The sequence below is a fragment of the Copadichromis virginalis genome, linkage group LG4, assembly GCF_057382275.1.
Source record: "Copadichromis virginalis isolate Kocher_CV1m ecotype Utaka linkage group LG4, C_Virginalis_male_GT1.1, whole genome shotgun sequence".
NCBI classification, from domain to species: Eukaryota; Metazoa; Chordata; class Actinopteri; order Cichliformes; family Cichlidae; genus Copadichromis; species Copadichromis virginalis.
The window spans coordinates 28,064,331-28,081,559 of record NC_140621.1 but is presented as its reverse complement, the minus strand read 5'-3'; the positions used below and the strand labels follow the sequence as shown (position 1 = coordinate 28,081,559).

The 17,229-nt window shown below is 42.3% G+C and overlaps 1 protein-coding gene across 1 annotated transcript in view; it reads right to left on the bottom strand.

Annotated features, from left to right (window-relative positions):
- Positions 1–2,890: 2,890 nt before the first annotated feature.
- srcin1a (SRC kinase signaling inhibitor 1a) overlaps positions 2,891–17,229 on the bottom strand; it is a 114,776-nt gene continuing 100,437 nt past the window's right edge. The window contains exons 19-21 of the mRNA XM_085454676.1: positions 12,256–13,143; positions 9,780–9,917; positions 2,891–3,471 (exon numbers count right to left, since the gene is read on the bottom strand). Of these exons, the coding sequence (XP_085310802.1) occupies positions 2,953–3,471; positions 9,780–9,917; positions 12,256–13,143 (1,545 nt within the window). The 3' untranslated portion in view covers positions 2,891–2,952. The remainder of the gene's footprint in view (positions 3,472–9,779; positions 9,918–12,255; positions 13,144–17,229) is intronic.

The following is a 17,229-nucleotide window of genomic DNA, read 5'->3' as shown; positions in this document are numbered from 1 at the left end:
TTTGAGTTTTTCTGATTGCCAGAGGCATCCACTGTGAGTTTTTTTCGACATGCCCTCTAAACCTCCAGCCATGTTGAAATCACAGCCCGCTAACACTTGTCTTGAAGAAAAAAAAAAAAGTCCAGAGAGCACTGTCACGCAATTCTGGGAGGGTTTCATTTCAGACTTTACTTAGGGGAAAGCAGCCAAGCGTGCATGCTTCCTCCCCATTGCTCACCAGACGCAAATGCAGCAAATTTAACTTGGAGAGTTATGGATTTGAGTGTGGAACAGCATGAGTAAGTGAATTTCTTTCATTTGACTTCACTCAATATGAAACCCGGGGCTTGAACCTGCCTGGCAGAGCTACAGAGCACCCAGGGGTGAGACTTAATTCGCTGTGCTGCGAGCTTGCAGTTGTGCACACTGTTAGAGCTGGGGATTGTTTAGTCAAATGCCACTGCTGCAACCTGACACACTGCATTTCAAGTGCCGTTTTCTTTTATCTGCGAAAAATGGGAACAAACCAGCTCTCGCAGCTTCTTCTTTGGGTAAAAGGGTTATTCTGTCATTGCTGCTGATCTACTACTGTAATACAAGATCATTTGGGGGATTCTGGCAGGAGCAACGTCTTAGAGGCACTGGGAAAAACATGGTTACAGGTCCTTGTAGATAAGCAGGCAGGAGTATGTCAAAGGCAAAGAGCACTGCCTTGGTAAAATTGCAAGAGCGCTAATTATATATTGCACACATTGTTCATAATTGAAGCTTGTCAAACTTTGTTCTTGGATAACATCAGCTGAGCACTTTTGACTTTCAGAGATCCTTCACACCAAAGAATGCAAAGTGAAGAGGGCAGGGAAAGAAGTGCCCTCTGGCTGTCAGACCCTTCCTCTCATCTCTTTGGGTCTTTTATTTCACAAGCGCTCTCAATGGATACAGGACGAGTTAAAGCCGGCCTTATTAAAGTATCCTTCAAACACATGTCCCCAAACTAATCCCCTCTCCTAAAGCTGCCTACTCTTTGACATGAGCCCCTTTTCACATGTTTTAAACCTCAATGCCACAAAGCATCGATTTCACACAGTCATGCTGGAGAATCACTGAGAAGAATCACTTTGTCGGTTACGGTCCATTCAGCTACTTCACATCCCCAGCAGGCTGCCTCAAGGCAAACACGCAGGACAGGCAGCTTCCAAAGAGGTTCCTCGTGCAGGGTTCACACTGACACACCTTTGATGTGCTTGAAAATAATCCCAACTTGAGTTTCTATCATTGAGAAACACTGAAGGCCTTCATTCATAAAAGTTTCATGACTCAAAATGCAGGTAATATAACCAAAGCAATACTTGGAATCTAATGTGTAGCATATCAAATGTATATGCGAATGCTTCATCCTTTGTGCTTGTCATAATTAAAAAGAATTACAAAGTTAATTCTCGTTAATTGGGGATTTTGTGTTTGAGAGTCAACTGTGCTTGCTTTAGATTTCAATACTTTCCTCTCGTGTCGCTCTTGGTTTGTAAGACTCACTTTTAGGCTTTTTGTGTCATCTGCTCGTTTACAGAATGTGTTATATTTTACAATAAGGCCTAAAGTTTGATGTGATTAATTTTGAACTCAAGTATCCCAAGAGAAAGAATCTATCAGTGTAGATCTGGTGAGATCAGATTAATATAGCATAATTTACCAGAGTGCTCTTTATAAGTGGTGAAACAGATGTGACCTACGATGATTATTCACATGAGGTTGGCTGAAAGAAAAAAATAAGTGAGTCTGTGCTGTACAGGTTGCTTTTTCAAGTGTGTGTGTGAGAGAGAGACTGTGTATTTGTGTGTTGTTCATCAGTGTGTGTGCTTAAGTCTTTGGGATGGGTTGTGATGTCAGGCTCTGCAATGCCAGAGCAACCTAGAAGATGCTACTGTGGAAACATCCTGATTGTCATAATTAACTAGTTAATACACACATATGAAAACCAACATTTGAATACAATTCATCGTTTGCACTTTTCCCTTCTGTTTGCGTAACCGTGCCTCTTTGTCGTTTCTTTAAAAAGACTTGTGCTATTTCAGGACTGCTGCCTTCTTTGCATTCTTGTGAATGTGCTGCAGTTTCCAGTTTTCCAATTAGACATCTACTTTAAATGTCCCTAATTGCTGATGCAAGTATTTCGTTTGTAGGGTTGTAAATCTAGATTAAAATGCAAAATTAAATTAAAGCTGACTCCGAGACAGGAGGGGGAGGACAATTGTGTAAGCTCAGTTTGTACAAACAGAGGGGAAAACATAGCACCAGTTTAGAGTTTAAAACAGGCGATTTAAAAAAAAGCCACAAATGCCCTTTTAACACTAAACAGCTTGAAACCTCGTTCATCACCATGGCCACCTTCTGATTTTTTGAATTTTTTTTTTTTTTTGTTTTCCGAGTGGAATCACATTCTGTCAGGTGATGCAGGTAAGTCAAAACATTACTATCCTGAACACACACAACTACTGAACTCACTTGGTGATTATTGCAGCTCTTTTTTTTCTATATGATCAAAGTCACCATCTAGATATTTCAACTATGCCACTAACAACCCACTGAGAGTATGTATGTGAGAATGGTGCTGTCAGCAAATACAGCCAGACCACATCAGCTTATAGCAGGTAGCTGGTGGGAGGGGAGGCCTGTTTGTGCACTCTCTATCTGGGAAGGTGACAGAATGACTTTGTGGGAGAACTGCAGTAGATCTAAGGTACTGGATCAGAGTAGGACACTTGTCCATGAAGAAAACTGTGACTCCATTTACACTGTGGTAGACTGTGCAATAAAAGGAAGCAGAAAAAACAAGAAAAGAAAAATTAAAAAATCTTATAAGAACTGGAATATAAAGAATATTGTTCCATAATGCAGCTAGTTCATCTTTATGGTTCATGATGTGATGGTTGTGGTTGAGAACTGTATCCAAAGTCCTTATCCTCCTCCTATTCATCACTTGTTGCCAGGGTAAAGGTCCTTTTTCACAGGCTTGTTGCCACCATCCTTGGACCTGTTGAGGCTGGAGCTGTCGAGGCTACGCCTGCTGGGCTTGAGAACTCCAGAGGAGAAGGCAAAGGAACCAAAGGTGGGAGAGGAGGGAGATAGGGATGGAGTCGGGGTGCTTGGCGAGGATGAAGAGGAGGAGGTAGCAGTTGGAGTAGGGGAGGAGGATTGGCTGCTGGGCAGGGGCAGGGAGGAGGCTCGCTGCTCACGTAGGAGGCGGTGATGACGAAGGGCGGAGGAAAGCAGCAAGGCCTCAGCGCTCAGGCCGGAAGCAGATAGGCTTGCCAAGAGGGCCTTTGCTTGGCTTGAGGAGGCTGTAAGTGCAGGCATCGCCCCCTCCTGGGGGTACTTCCTCAGACCAGGAACAAATGCTGCCGCAGGAGAGGCCACTCGGCCTGAAAAAATGCCCATTTTGATACCAGAGAGGTATGGCTCAATGCTGCCACTGGTGCTGTAGGTCCCTTTCGCCTTCAGGTAGAATAGGGACACAGAAGACAGGAGGGAGCAGAGGAGGAATGTAAAGAGATGAGGTTTTCAGGGGTCGAAGGGAAAAAGCATGAAAAATGAAAGTCTTAAAATTGGTTGTGGTTGGGTACTGTGCCCTGCAGCACCTTCCCTTACTATTACACTCAAACATTTCTGCGCAAGCATGCTTGCACACGCACACACACGCGCTTACACAGACTGGGTGTCAGACCATATATCAGAGTAAACATTGGGGATATGAAAGTAGTTGATAAGGTACAGGGAGCAGATGGTTGTGTGTATCTCTGGAGTCAGGTGAACAGGAGAAGAAGGAAACTGAAGATGCTGGACACGGACAGGTTGCTCACTGCTGCAGGTTTTATAGGTAGGGTATAGGTAGGGTAGATGGGCAGGCCAGAAGGTGCAGGGCAGCACAGGTTCACACGGGGTGACGGGGTAGGTGAGGTTGCACCGCAGGAACAAGTGTCAGAAGAAACATGTAGTGAAGGGGAGGGGAGTGAAAACAGAACAGGAAAAAAAACACAGGAAATTGTTATTCAGGTTGATATCAGATTGTGTGATGCAAGCCACGACACAGGCTGCCATCTACACGTGATAAACAAAATCACTGATACCACTGAGAAGGTGCAACAGTGAAAGTGGGCAAATGACACTGTTGACCACCTTTATTTTGACACTTGTTTTATTAATGTTGACTCATTAAAAATGTACACATTCACTTTCAGTCCTTTTGTGTAATGCAGAAATGAGACACTAGATGGCACTGTTTCAACAGTAGATTGAGACTTGTGAGCAATACGTTTACAACATGTATTTGTCCGTCTTTGTTAAGCAGACTACATCTGAGAGAACAGTTTCTGTGTTTCATGTGCAAATCCATTTAAAAAAGTAAATACTCATTTTTTAATATATGGCAAAAAATGTATTTTTGTACTTTTCAGATGAAGCAACAGGAGAAAAGTTGATTTCTGTGGCTATAAAAGTTTTATTCTGTTTGTTTTGGGTTTACGGGAATTAGTTCTGCTTGAAAAGACAGCAGGTGTGCTAGTCTAGACTGCACTGCTGGGAGGCTTTCATCTGCTCTGTTGCAGCTCCAGATCCTGGGCTGCCAACCGTTCCCAGAGAGCCGGGCTGTTCCTTCTGCTCAAGGAACTCTTCTCAAGCCTGGTGGACGCATTTTTTCCTGATCTGCGAGTACAGGAGAGCACCCCTTCATCTCACGCACTCAGACCTGCCTGCCAAATGATAACCTCCATGGATAGTCCCCTACTAACCCCAACTCATGCCCAACACCTTTAACTAGCCTGCTTTACTGCCAGAAGTAATAAGTGCCCAAATGGGAAATGGAAATAGGGTTTTGCAGCGTGAAAGTGATTCACATTGTCATGCCTTCCTTGATCTGTGCCAAAGCAAACGGAGAGAAATTGTGGCTTTGAACTGTCTGTTCTTATCCAACACATTGATTTGAAGGATCCTCATGCCTGAAATGGTCTAAGTATGTCTCAGTATAGCTTTATTGAGCAAGCAGCCCGAGTACAGCGGCACGAGGCGCTATCAGAAAAGCTCTGTTAATTTTAACACCTGCAAATACACATAGATAACGCTAGAATTAAATCTAAAAAAGAAACTAATTCTCCAGGGGGAATAAAGCTACATTTTATACTGTGGTAAGGTGTAGCAAGTCCATTACGAAAATCTGACTGGCCAACTTTATCCCTACCCCATAATTCTAATTTATGGTGATTGAAATGCCGCAATGTTCAATCAGTATTTTTTCTTGAAACGGCAGGACCCGCGTTTAACGAAAAAGTGGTCTCGTTTTATCTTAAAAATAATAAACTATCCTTCCAGCTGGCTTTTAGTCATGACGAGTGAATGAACACCAGCTGCCTTTCATGCAATCTGGAGGAAAGTGTCATTGTGCGGTAAAGATATTTAAATGTATTCAGATAGTTTGGTCTATTCGTGTAGTAGCTGGAGCAGGGGACAGCAGACCATCAGGAGACTCTGAAGTGCTGTCCTCGTTCCTTTGGTTTGGACCCTATTTAAAATGCCCCAGAAATGTCATTACGGTTTGGCAAGAAGAGACAAAAGAGAACAATCTAAAAACACCAAGGGGAAATGGAAGGAGAGGTAAAAGTTTGGGACCATTTAGGGAGCTACGAACAGCAGATGTTTAAGAGAATAGCCCATTTTACCTTGAGTTCGGTGCCAAGGAGCGAGATCACCCAAGCTGGGCACATCTGATTGTTAAAACAACAATATTTTTTAAAAATTAGCAGTGAGTTTGGTGGTGAAATGTTGATGGGAAGCACTGTGATTAACTGTAGTCATTGCCACATTTTACACAGTTCAAAAATATCAGCTAAGCTTTAAGGTTTCATAAAATTAAAGAATACATCATATTTTTGTTTTTGCTTAGCAGCTGCAAGTCGAATTTCTCTTCAGAAAGATGACACGCCAGATGTCACTGAGGGGTTTAAAAAAAGATACCAGGTAAAGTAAAATGTGGATTAGGCAAAAGTTCTTAATTAGCTCTTAAAGGCAGTATGCAAATCAGCCAGCCGCCTTGATAATTTGATGAGATGAGCAGCAGATAATCAGCATGTTTTTTCCTGCCTAGTCTTTGCTCAGCTGTTTCATTATACTGAATTTAAAATGATTTAGTAGATAGATTTTGCCCCATCCATCTTTAAACTAAATTATCAGGTTCTGCACCATTTTCATTTGACATAAAAAGATTTCAAAAATATGTATAGAGTTAATGATGCAAGGACATTCAGACAGACAGATAAGTATCACTAGTATAGCCTTAATGCAATTATTCACCAATTTGAACTCTTCTTTTATATTTTTGTTGCTGTTATATCAGACCTTTTACAGTAAACACAGTCTGACAGCAAGTAGAGCAAAAACTGTGTTGCACTGATATCCATCCATCTATTTTCTTCTGTATACATAGAACCTAAGAAACCAAGGGGAGAACATGCAATCGCTACACAGAATGGGCAGTGGAACCCTAGAACCTTCTTGCTGTGAGGCAACAATGCTAACCACTGCACCACCATGCTGCCTTGTTTACTGATTACATTATTACAATGACAAAAATACAAAAAACCCCAAAACACTTTCAAGTAGCTGTTTTTTAAGCAATGAAATTTGGTTGAGAGTTATTTTGTTATGGTTGTAAACTACGCGAGGTACACTACACTGTACATGCAAAAAATCCATATGCAATTTTTCCACATTGCAGCATGAACTGGTAATGGTAACCTCACTTATAGGGATTGTCACAGTGCATAACAAGAGCAAGGGGTCACAACAAAGATAAAAAGTCCATTTTTGTGCTAAATTTCCCCCTGGCAGCTTCCTCCCACGGTCTAAAACAAGCAGGTTAATAAGTGTTTCTAAATTGGCCAAAGGTGTAAATATTAATGGCTGTCTGTCGCTCTGTGTTAGCTTTCAAGTAGACTGGTGACATGTTCAGGGACTACATCACCTCTCTCCCGATGACAGCTGAGAGAGGCTCCAACACCCCTGCAACCCTGAACTGCATGAAGAAAATAGACGGAAGAATAGATGGAAATTTTGGCTCTGCTAGGTAGATGAAGAAGAATGCTCGACAATGTTTATGAAGGAAACCGAGCAGATAGGGAGGTAAGAGTGCAGATGTATGCACAACTTTCACGATAGAGCTACTTTGTGACCAGTAGTAGAGGTCCAGATTACAAGTAGCCAGTGTTTATTTCCTCAATGATTGTTAACTGTGCATCAAAACTGTTGTCAAACTGCCAGTTTGCACATTTACGCAAGCCCGTTTGTAAATGTTCATCCATGAGGATCGCCACCATTAATGAATATTAGGATATTTAGGACAAGTATCTGACCAACTAACCTCTTTAGCCTTAAAGCAGCTAACAAACTATGGCAGCATTTTTAAAAATGGAGGCCTACCAACATTTTAACATCAATTTAATAAAGTGGCCAATTATTATATCAAGTGCACTTTTGCATTGAATAATTGTTTTTCACTTGTCTTTATACAACACCTGGAAATGTACAAAGGGACTAGTAGTCCCTCATCGTTAAAAATAATACAAAATAGAGTTATTGGCTGTTATAGCGCCTACCACAGCTGACTCTTTATTCTCCTACACTAAACCAGCTGGTTATTTGTTCCTCTTTGTTATTCATCACACAGTTGTGGTATGCTGCTACCCTTAACTGCTTGGCACCGACTTCCCACGCCGACAATTAGCTTTGAGTGTCTACCGTCCCTCGGAGGATAGCGCTTTCACTCGTACAGCATCTTTTCACAATGACTGTTTTGAAGTTTGTGGACAAAGAGACTGTGCTGCCTGTGAGTGTCATATTGAAATAATGGGATTAATTTTGCTTTCATTACACAAGTGTAGGCATCCACTCAGCTTCCAAATCTCGGGGAATGAGCGAGACTGACAGAGGAAGAGTGAAACGGAGAAAGGGCCAGCATGCATAAATTGCAGAGTAGAGAAAGCGGAAAGGGGAAGAAAAAGACATAAAGAAGAGGAAACCTGAAAGACTTTATGGTGGAAAGAGAACTGCCCTCTTCATAATGAATAATCGGTGATTGCCAGTGACTCAAGGGGTGATTATTACATGGCTCTGTAGAGATTCTTCTCAATCTTCTCTCAGTATGAGGCAACCAAACCCCTCCATGTCTCAAGTCTCTGGCTGTCTGCCTAACGCATTCATTTTTCAATCTTTAAGACTGAATTTGTGTCTGAATGCTCTGTCAAATTCTGTGGGTTATGAAGGTTTAGGTGCACTTCACTGCTTCGGTTATTTTTCAAATTACATTGACATTAAGCCTTTTTCCCCTCCTGTGCACCGGCATGCTGTAAAAATCTTCTCTTGGCTTTACTTGACCGACATGCTCCAACAGTTCAATTTCCTTGCCTCTAGAGGCCATCTAGCATCCTTATGTCCAGTCTTTTGCTGTACTTTAAACCTCTAAAATGCCAGCATATTAGAGACTGAAAAAAGAATGAAAAGCCAGCTGTCAGGCATATGCATAACAACAAATACTTAGAGAGAGAGTTTATGAAGTTTTATAAATTAAACTCAAGCGCTTTTAAGAGTTTCTTCATACCCAATTTTCTGTCAGAGTTCAGAAAAAAACAGAAGTGAAGACCTGTTAAAGATGCAAGCACGCCCATAATGCTAATACATAACAACACTTTAATAGGTTTAAATTATATAATTAGAAGCCACTTAAGACTTTCAGACATGAAACACTGCTTAGGTAATTAAAGTGCTAATCCTTCATCACTCTAACCTGTGTGACACGCATCTCTCTGTGGGACAGTGCCTGCAGAAAATCCTTTGATCCAATTGAGCATTCCTGTGATGATGAGCCTGTCACAATAATGTGACATTAAAAGGTTTATGGCAAAACTGGCTTTGAATTCAATTCATCGCTTCTGCTGTCTGCTAAGTTTGCATCTTGAATGTTACACAGACTGTAATACACAGAGGGCGAGGAATGTATCACGCTGAAAAGTGACAGTGGTTCTGCGGGGCACAGAAAGGATCCAGTGGCAGTGAAGAGTGGTAGTTAAGGCCCATTTAATCTTGATCTGGTGCAGAGTGGATTACGTGAATGGATGCACACACACTTGCTTTCGAGAAAATAACTCTGAACGAAGGCTTGCTGAAGTTGTTGGGGAGGTGGCGTAAACATTAACGCAAAATATGTCTCTATTTGAGGAAGAAAGCAATTATATTTGCTTAAATACAGAACAAAATCAATACTATCCTTTCTATCTTGATTTTTGGTAGGCCCAATTTTTGCACTCCAAAAAATATTTATGCCCAAAATGCTGATATGACTACATAAGTATAATGTAAAAGAGGAAATTTAACAGAATCTGGTCAAATTAAATGTACTTTATTGGTATACATTCAGTATATATGGCATTTTTCCCTAATAATTACATACTTCAATAAATAAACCTTTGATTTTATATATTTCAGTTGCATTTTACTAAGAATGATAGTTTCATATTTCTCTTTGAACCTCTGACAGTTTCAACTGCAGTGACTCTGTGGGCATAAAGGCAGTACGATTCAATAATGATCATTATTGTAATTTTCATGTTTTTTATATCTCAATTTTGTTATATGCCTTCATTAAGTGCTTAAGATGGTTATACCTAAAAGCTAACTTGTCCATCTTAGGGATCATGCACAGACTCTGCCAGATCAAGTGCGTTTTGGCCTCAACAGCGCAAAACAAAGGCAAATTGTACCTGTTGCTGGCCCTGGACCTTCATGAAGTCCTCTCTTTTGCCACTTTTAGTCTTTTCTGTGCTGTTTTGTTGCAGGTGCTTCAGTTTGGAGGCAGCCGAGGAGTGGAGAAACTTCCCGCTACCTGAAATAGTTCCTCCCTAAGAATAGAATAAACAAGAGAAGAACAGAGGAGAACCATTAATAACACTTTGTCACACATCAGATGTCTGTAGATTTCACTTCCCCTCTACAGTGTATTCGATTTAAGCCTCAGACACACATCTACTTACTACAGAGTTTGAGTCCAGCCTTTATCAAGTCTTTCTCTTGAGACTAATAAGGTTTTTAAGACCTCAGCTTATAGTTGGTATAAAATGGAACTATCCACTTCACAGAGTTTCACTATCTATCAGCAGAAGATGACAAAGACCAGAATATAGAAATGCGGCATCAAAACTGACGTTGCGTAGCTTAGCCTCACCACAGGATCCACGAGGCAGCGTGCTTAATGATCTTTCCTGCTGAGTTACTCTATTGACTCTCTCTAATACACAGGAAAACAAATACATATCCAGTCAAATTTCCATCCAACTGTGCCTCATCTGCACACAGAGACATTAGCTAAAAGGAAAACTAACAAAAGATTAACCCTAATATCAAATAGTCAGTTACCCCTACTACATTAAATCAGAGAAGAAAGACTTGTAACCACCTTCCTTCTGCGCCAAATCCTTTTTTAACGAGAAGCAGAATTTTAAAATTAGATCATAAAATTTGCAAGTAAACTTGTTGTTTGATGTGCTAATTAAAAACTAAACTCTAATGGGTTCTGAAAGTAGATTTCTTGTCAGTGTGAATTTGGTAAGTGTGCCAGCAAATGTTGGACAAGAGTTGGAAGAAGGGTCATGTTGAAATGATGAACGTGGTTGAAGTTGGAGTGATGAAATAATGTGTGAAGACTCTGTAATCCGCAGCCGTGCCCATGGGAGTGCTTTCTGGCTCTACATCAGAGGGCTAAAACTCACCATGACAGTGTGACTGTCAAGTATTGCAGCCCTGGCCTGAGTGGTAGGCTACAATCAGAGTAACAGGGAGTGCTACGCAAGCTGTCAAGACCTCTCAGACGAGTGGCAGCTGACACAGGAATGCTTTTGATAATTACTAATCTTTTGTTGTGTAGCGGTCAGCTGGAGGTGAGCTAAAGCCAGGCCACTGACAACATCTGGTAATAGAGTTCAGCACATAGTCAGTACATATTAATGTGAAGTATATTAGACATGATACTAGCCTTTGGTAAGAAATCTTTTGTTTTTTAAACTTATTAGATCGAATTTTCTCTTTGTAGTTTTACCTCGTTATTTGAAAGCAGCTAAACAGTTTAAATGTCTGTTTATGTCCTTATGATTAAACATTTTGGGTCAGCTGTTTACAAGCGTTGTAAATTTATGTGGATGGATGAATACGCACTTAATCAAAACAATGTCGCAAAAGTGCTGCATCTGCATTTGTCAGTGGCTCTTTTATCTGTGACGCATGTCTGAATAGCTCCCCGAGAAAGGATTTCTCACATCTGTTTAGGGCAGAAGTTGCTGTAAATGTGTTACTCTTCATTCCTTGCATTGAAATGATTTGAAAGGGCAGCAATTAAATTGAGCTCATTAAAAAGCCTCGTCCTGTTTATTGCGCTTGAGGTGTTCATATGGGGAACTTCTATTGTGTTTGGTCTTTTAAAGTGAACATTCACAGAATAGAAATATTAGGCTCCATGTAAGCATAGCCACTCTGCCATTCTGACTTGTCACAGCAGGGCATTTAAGTAGGCCAACATGAACAATACCAGGACCTGGCCTATGTACAGATTCTTAAACTCATTAATAATGTGTCTGTTTAGCTTGCAATGACACGTCAAAACAGCTGCTGCAAAAAGAACATAATTTACAACAAAATGATGCTGGATGATGGAAGATACAGCTTAATGTAAATATGTCCTCGCGCTACCTTTTAATAAAGTACAACCGCAGTTGTACTGCTTTGTGCTTAAGACGATTAGTGAGGAAAAGAAAGTTGGATTTCAGGGCAGAACTAAGATAAGAAATTAAATGAATTAGATCGTACTAACCAGTAAAGAGCAGAAAAGGAGAAGAGGAAAATGCATTTATTTTTTATTGCCTCTTGGTGTAACAAAAGGCAAAATTAGCTAGACTCAGACAGATAGGAGATACCGGGACAGATCAATAAAAAACAATTAACAACTCTGAGCTCAGCAGGAGAGCAGCCCCAGCACTAATCACAGAACAGACAAGTAGGTAGGAAGTCTGCTGTCTGTCCCCTCTGCACGGTTTCGATTTCAAATACAGTCGCATGCCGATTTAATCAGGGAGCAGACATCAGAAGCTGGAAAGTGAATTTCCAACTGCCATCCACAGAGAAGAAGTGAAGAAAAAAAGAGGATGCTGCTTCAGAGCAGGAATGGACACAGGAGGTGTAAGCAAAAACCTGGATTGATGATGGACTCGAGGCGGATGGCTTGGGTGGGAGTGGCGGCTTCTTCGCCTCAGTTGGACTACCAGTCGTCGGTACAGGGCTACTGTTGATGATTGTCTGACTGTAGAGCTGCTCTCTAGTAGCATGACCACTGATCTCTATCAATGTGTTTTCCAGCTCTCGAATAGTCTCCTCCAAGCTGTCCAGCCTCTTGTAGGTGGTGCGTCGGACATCTTCTGTCATTCTCCTCTGAGTGTCCGCAGACCTAGTTGACCCATTAGAGTTAAGAGTACTGCTTACTGAGCTCAGCTCAGGCATTAACCTAATTTCAGGTTTGTGGTGAAATGTCAGCATGCTAGCCCCTGTCTCTATGCCGCTTCTGAGAGCCTCAGCTAGAGGCATCTGCTGGTCTGGGGCATGGGAGAATTTTAATTCGAATGATGCCACAAGGGAATACAGTAGTTCGTAGGCCTCTTTGACAGTTTTTTGTACCCTGAAGAGCACTAGCAGAGGCCGGTGACTCAGCTGAGTTTCAGACAGTTCCTTAGTCTGCGGTGAGATGATTAGAGTGTGAAGAACATCTCCTTTAGTCTCACTGAGCTCTTGGGCTTCAAGAGGAGACACCACTCTCATGCCCAGATCTGTCACCAGCAGGGCAACTTCCTGTTTGAATTCACTATCCGAACACTGTTCTCGCTGTGGAGGACTTTCAAATCCCCCTGAATGCTTTCCCCTTGAAATTATAGTCTTGCCGACTGAATGATGACCAGTCCAATCTTGTGATTGAGTCCCCTCCACAAGGTCATTCCCCAAATCTCTGACAGGATCCTCTGAGTTTGTGAGCGAAGCAGGACAGCAATCTGTCAACACGATGTGGGGGACAGGAGACATGTGCCCTGCCTATAAATGAAGAAAGCACTTGAGTTTTCAATTTAAACACACTCCAAGCACAAACTTCAAGTGAGATTACAAACCATGGCATTAAAAACACCCAAGCACATCAGAGAGCATGAAAGAAATATTATCACATTGTATCTAATACCTTTGTAGTAGGGGTGCAACGATACTCGTATTGATATTGAACCGTTCGATACAGTGCTTTCGGTTCGGTACGCATATGTATCGAACAATACAAAATTTGTAATTTATTTTATCAACTTTCCTTCTGACGATGCTGTCTGTGTTGAGCGCTCAGTGAATCTGCGTTCGACTACTCCGCCTAGGCTGCACTGTCGAGCGCAGATCCACTGAGCGTTCAACACAGACAGCATCGTCAGAAGGAAGAGCGCAGGGCAAGCTAGCGAGACAGAAGTTAAGCTCTCCTTGCAACATGGCAAATTGAACCTCCCCCACCCTCATTCAGATCTGGCGTTTGGAATTATTTTGGTTTTCATGTGATGTATGACCCTGAAGGTAAGCGCGTCATGGACTAAAGTAAAACAGTATGTTGGATGTGCCACGCAATGCTCAATTACATGGGTGGGAACTAGTGTGTTAGCGCAGTTAGCTCGTTAACGTGTTGGCCGTCTAGCCCCACGCAGGGGTAGCTCGTTAACGGAGATTTGCCGTGTTGTGGCGTTAACGTCATTTCAACGAGATTAACGCTGACAGCACTAGTGGGAACACAACGAATATGACTGCACATTTACGCCGACATCATCCTAGTGCAAAGACAAGTGGAAGCAGACAAAAACAACAAGCATGCATGCTACAAACTTTACCCGAGTCATTTAGACAGCCGTTAGCACATGATTCTCCTTATGGGGACCTGATATGTTTAATATTGTGGCGAGCTCAGACAAGGAGGAGACGGAGATATCGTTTGGTCTTGCTTCCCGTGAGCTAGCCAGGGAGCACAGCCGTTTATTGACATCTGCAGAAGAACACTGCCGCTAGCTAACTGCTCAGCGCAGCAACCGCACAGCAACAAAAACACACAGAGCGCCCTCTGACCCCGGAAAGACACATCGTGGCAGCGAGAAGGCGTCACCCGTCACTATGGCAACATAAACAAAACATAACTGTACAAACAGAACCCCGAACAGCGCTGACCCGCTGCATAGCCCCCACCTAAGGGGTCAGTCGTCCCCGACGACCCCATTACCCCACACAAAGTCCTGCAAATGTCCAGGTGCCTTCTTTTGGCGCACCGGCCGGTCACGACCGGCGGGGGAAAAGTCACTCGGGTCAGAACATGGGGTGTCACCATCATCCCACTTCTGACACCAATGTGGCGAGCTCAGACAACGAGGAGACGGAGGTGTCCTTTGGTCTTGCTTCCCATGAGCTAGCCAGGGAGCACAGCCGTTTATTGACATCTGCAGAAGAACACTGTCGCTAGCTAACTGCTCACCGCGGCAACCGCACAGCAACAACAACAACAACACACAGGGCGCCCTCTGACCCCGGAAGGACACACCGTCGCAGCGAGAGGGCGTCACCCGTCACTATGGCAACATAAACAAAACATAACTGTACAAACAGAACCCCGAACAGCCCTGACCCGCTACAATATGCTGCTGAGAATATAGCCCAGAAGAAGCGTATAGTATAGCTTTTATTTTGGAATGAGCCATTTCTCTGTAATAAACTCTCTTTTCCAAAGATGAGTGATTCCTCAATCAGATACAGGTGTTACCGCGCCAGATCCGCGGCCCCGAACCGTAGTAAGGAAACCTCTGGCAGTTACTTGAAGGTTCCGTAACTGACTCATAGCCGGCAACAGCTTACTATACAGGTCAACTCTGCTAGCAAAAAGATCGAAGGAGGCGTAGGAAACTGCTTCACCGAACTTTATTTCTTCTCTAAGGCATGAACACGCGTACAGTGGGCTGAAACAGTTTACTCACCGCGAGCATCGCCGACACAACTCTGGCTGTCGAGGGAGTTATTATATTCCTTTTATTTATTTTCTTTTCGTCTCTTCTGTAGCTAACCGTTACTTACACACCAGGCAGTCCCGACACACATCCCGAATACATTTCCCATCAGGCTTCATCCTTAAAGGGCCATGCCTGTAACACAGGGTTTGCAAAATCGCTAGCCCCGGGACGTCGGGCTAGCGATTTTTCCAGTCGGGCTACCAAAATCTATCTCTGCCCTGCCCGTCGGGCTATTGTAGGAAGGAAAAATATATGTCAATGCTTTTGCATTCTTTCGGAAATGTAGCTGGGTAATTATGTCATTGGCATCGGTGAGCCACTGTCAATATGTGACATATTGAAATCGCGTTTGAATTTGCGCTTGTTTTTTTGCTTTCACTTTGTAAATGTCCAGGTGCCTTCTTTTGGCGCACCGGCCGGTCACGACCGGCGGGGGAAAAGTCACTCGGGTCAGAACATGGGGTGTCACCATCATCCCACTTCTGACACCAATGTGGCGAGCTCAGACAACGAGGAGACGGAGGTGTCCTTTGGTCTTGCTTCCCATGAGCTAGCCAGGGAGCACAGCCGTTTATTGACATCTGCAGAAGAACACTGTCGCTAGCTAACTGCTCACCGCGGCAACCGCACAGCAACAACAACAACAACACACAGGGCGCCCTCTGACCCCGGAAGGACACACCGTCGCAGCGAGAGGGCGTCACCCGTCACTATGGCAACATAAACAAAACATAACTGTACAAACAGAACCCCGAACAGCCCTGACCCGCTACAATATGCTGCTGAGAATATAGCCCAGAAGAAGCGTATAGTATAGCTTTTATTTTGGAAAGAGCCATTTCTCTGTAATAAACTCTCTTTTCCAAAGATTAGTGATTCCTCAATCAGATTATATTTATTTTTTTAATTACTTTTGTTTCAGCAACATTAAATTTAAAAACTGTACTTTTGAGTTAAAATATATATTTATAATTTTAATAAATGACAAATTAAAAAGGCATGAACATTTTTTTGTATCGAAAAAATATCGAACCGTGACACCAAAGTATCGAACCGAACCGTGAATTTTGTGTATCGTTGCACCCCTACTTTGTAGATAATGCTACCAGGATGCTCAGTGTATATTCTTTACATACTGACTCTCACGCACAAAAAAACACAATATTATTAATAAGTGCAAATACCTGTTAAGGACTGATGACTTTTATAAACATCTCTAAAAAGTTGTGTAACAGGTATAAATGGAAAGGATTAGAAAGATTGTTAATGAACATACTCAAACTGAATCAAATTACTCACTGTCAGACAAACCTGACTCTTTCAGTTATTGCTTTGGGTTTGCAGCGCATTATTGGCAGAAACCTCTGTATAGCTCCTGCCCAGAAACACTAGACAAAAGACAGCCTATAACCCCAGTTCCGAAAAAGTGTGGATGCTTTGTAAAATGGAAATAAAACCAGAAAGCAATGATTTGCAAATCATAAAACCAATGTATTTTTCTCAAAATTATTTAACCTGAAATAAAAAGGTGCAAGAAAAGCCAGAAAGAGCATCTTAGAGATGCAGACCTTCTCAGAAACAAAGGAGGGCTGAGGTTTGCCAATCTACATAAACCTGGATCTAAAAAATGTGGAACATGTTCCTGAAAATAAAATGAAAGTCTTTATATAGCTCAGCCTTTACAGTATATCATCAAAGGATTTAGACAACCTGGAGAAATCTCAGTGCACAAGGCCAAAAATCAATATTGGATGCCCTCAGGTGGCATTCTCTGTGAATACAGTTCGCTGTGCTATCCACAGCAAACAAGCGGAAACTCTATGATGCAAAGAAGAAGCCAAATGTGAACATGCTCCAAAAGAAAATGCCACTATCGTTTGGCCTAAGCTAATTTAAAATCGACTGAGGCAAAGTAGAAAACTGTTCTGTGGTCAAACAAATCGAAATTTGAAATTGGATTTGGAGAACATGGTGCCGGATCCTCTGGACTAAAGAAAAGAGAAATCATCTGGCTTGTTATCAGAGTTTTGTTCAAAAGCCTGCATCTCCGATGGTATAATGGTGCATTATTGCCATGGATTCAGCAGTTTGCACATCGGGAAAG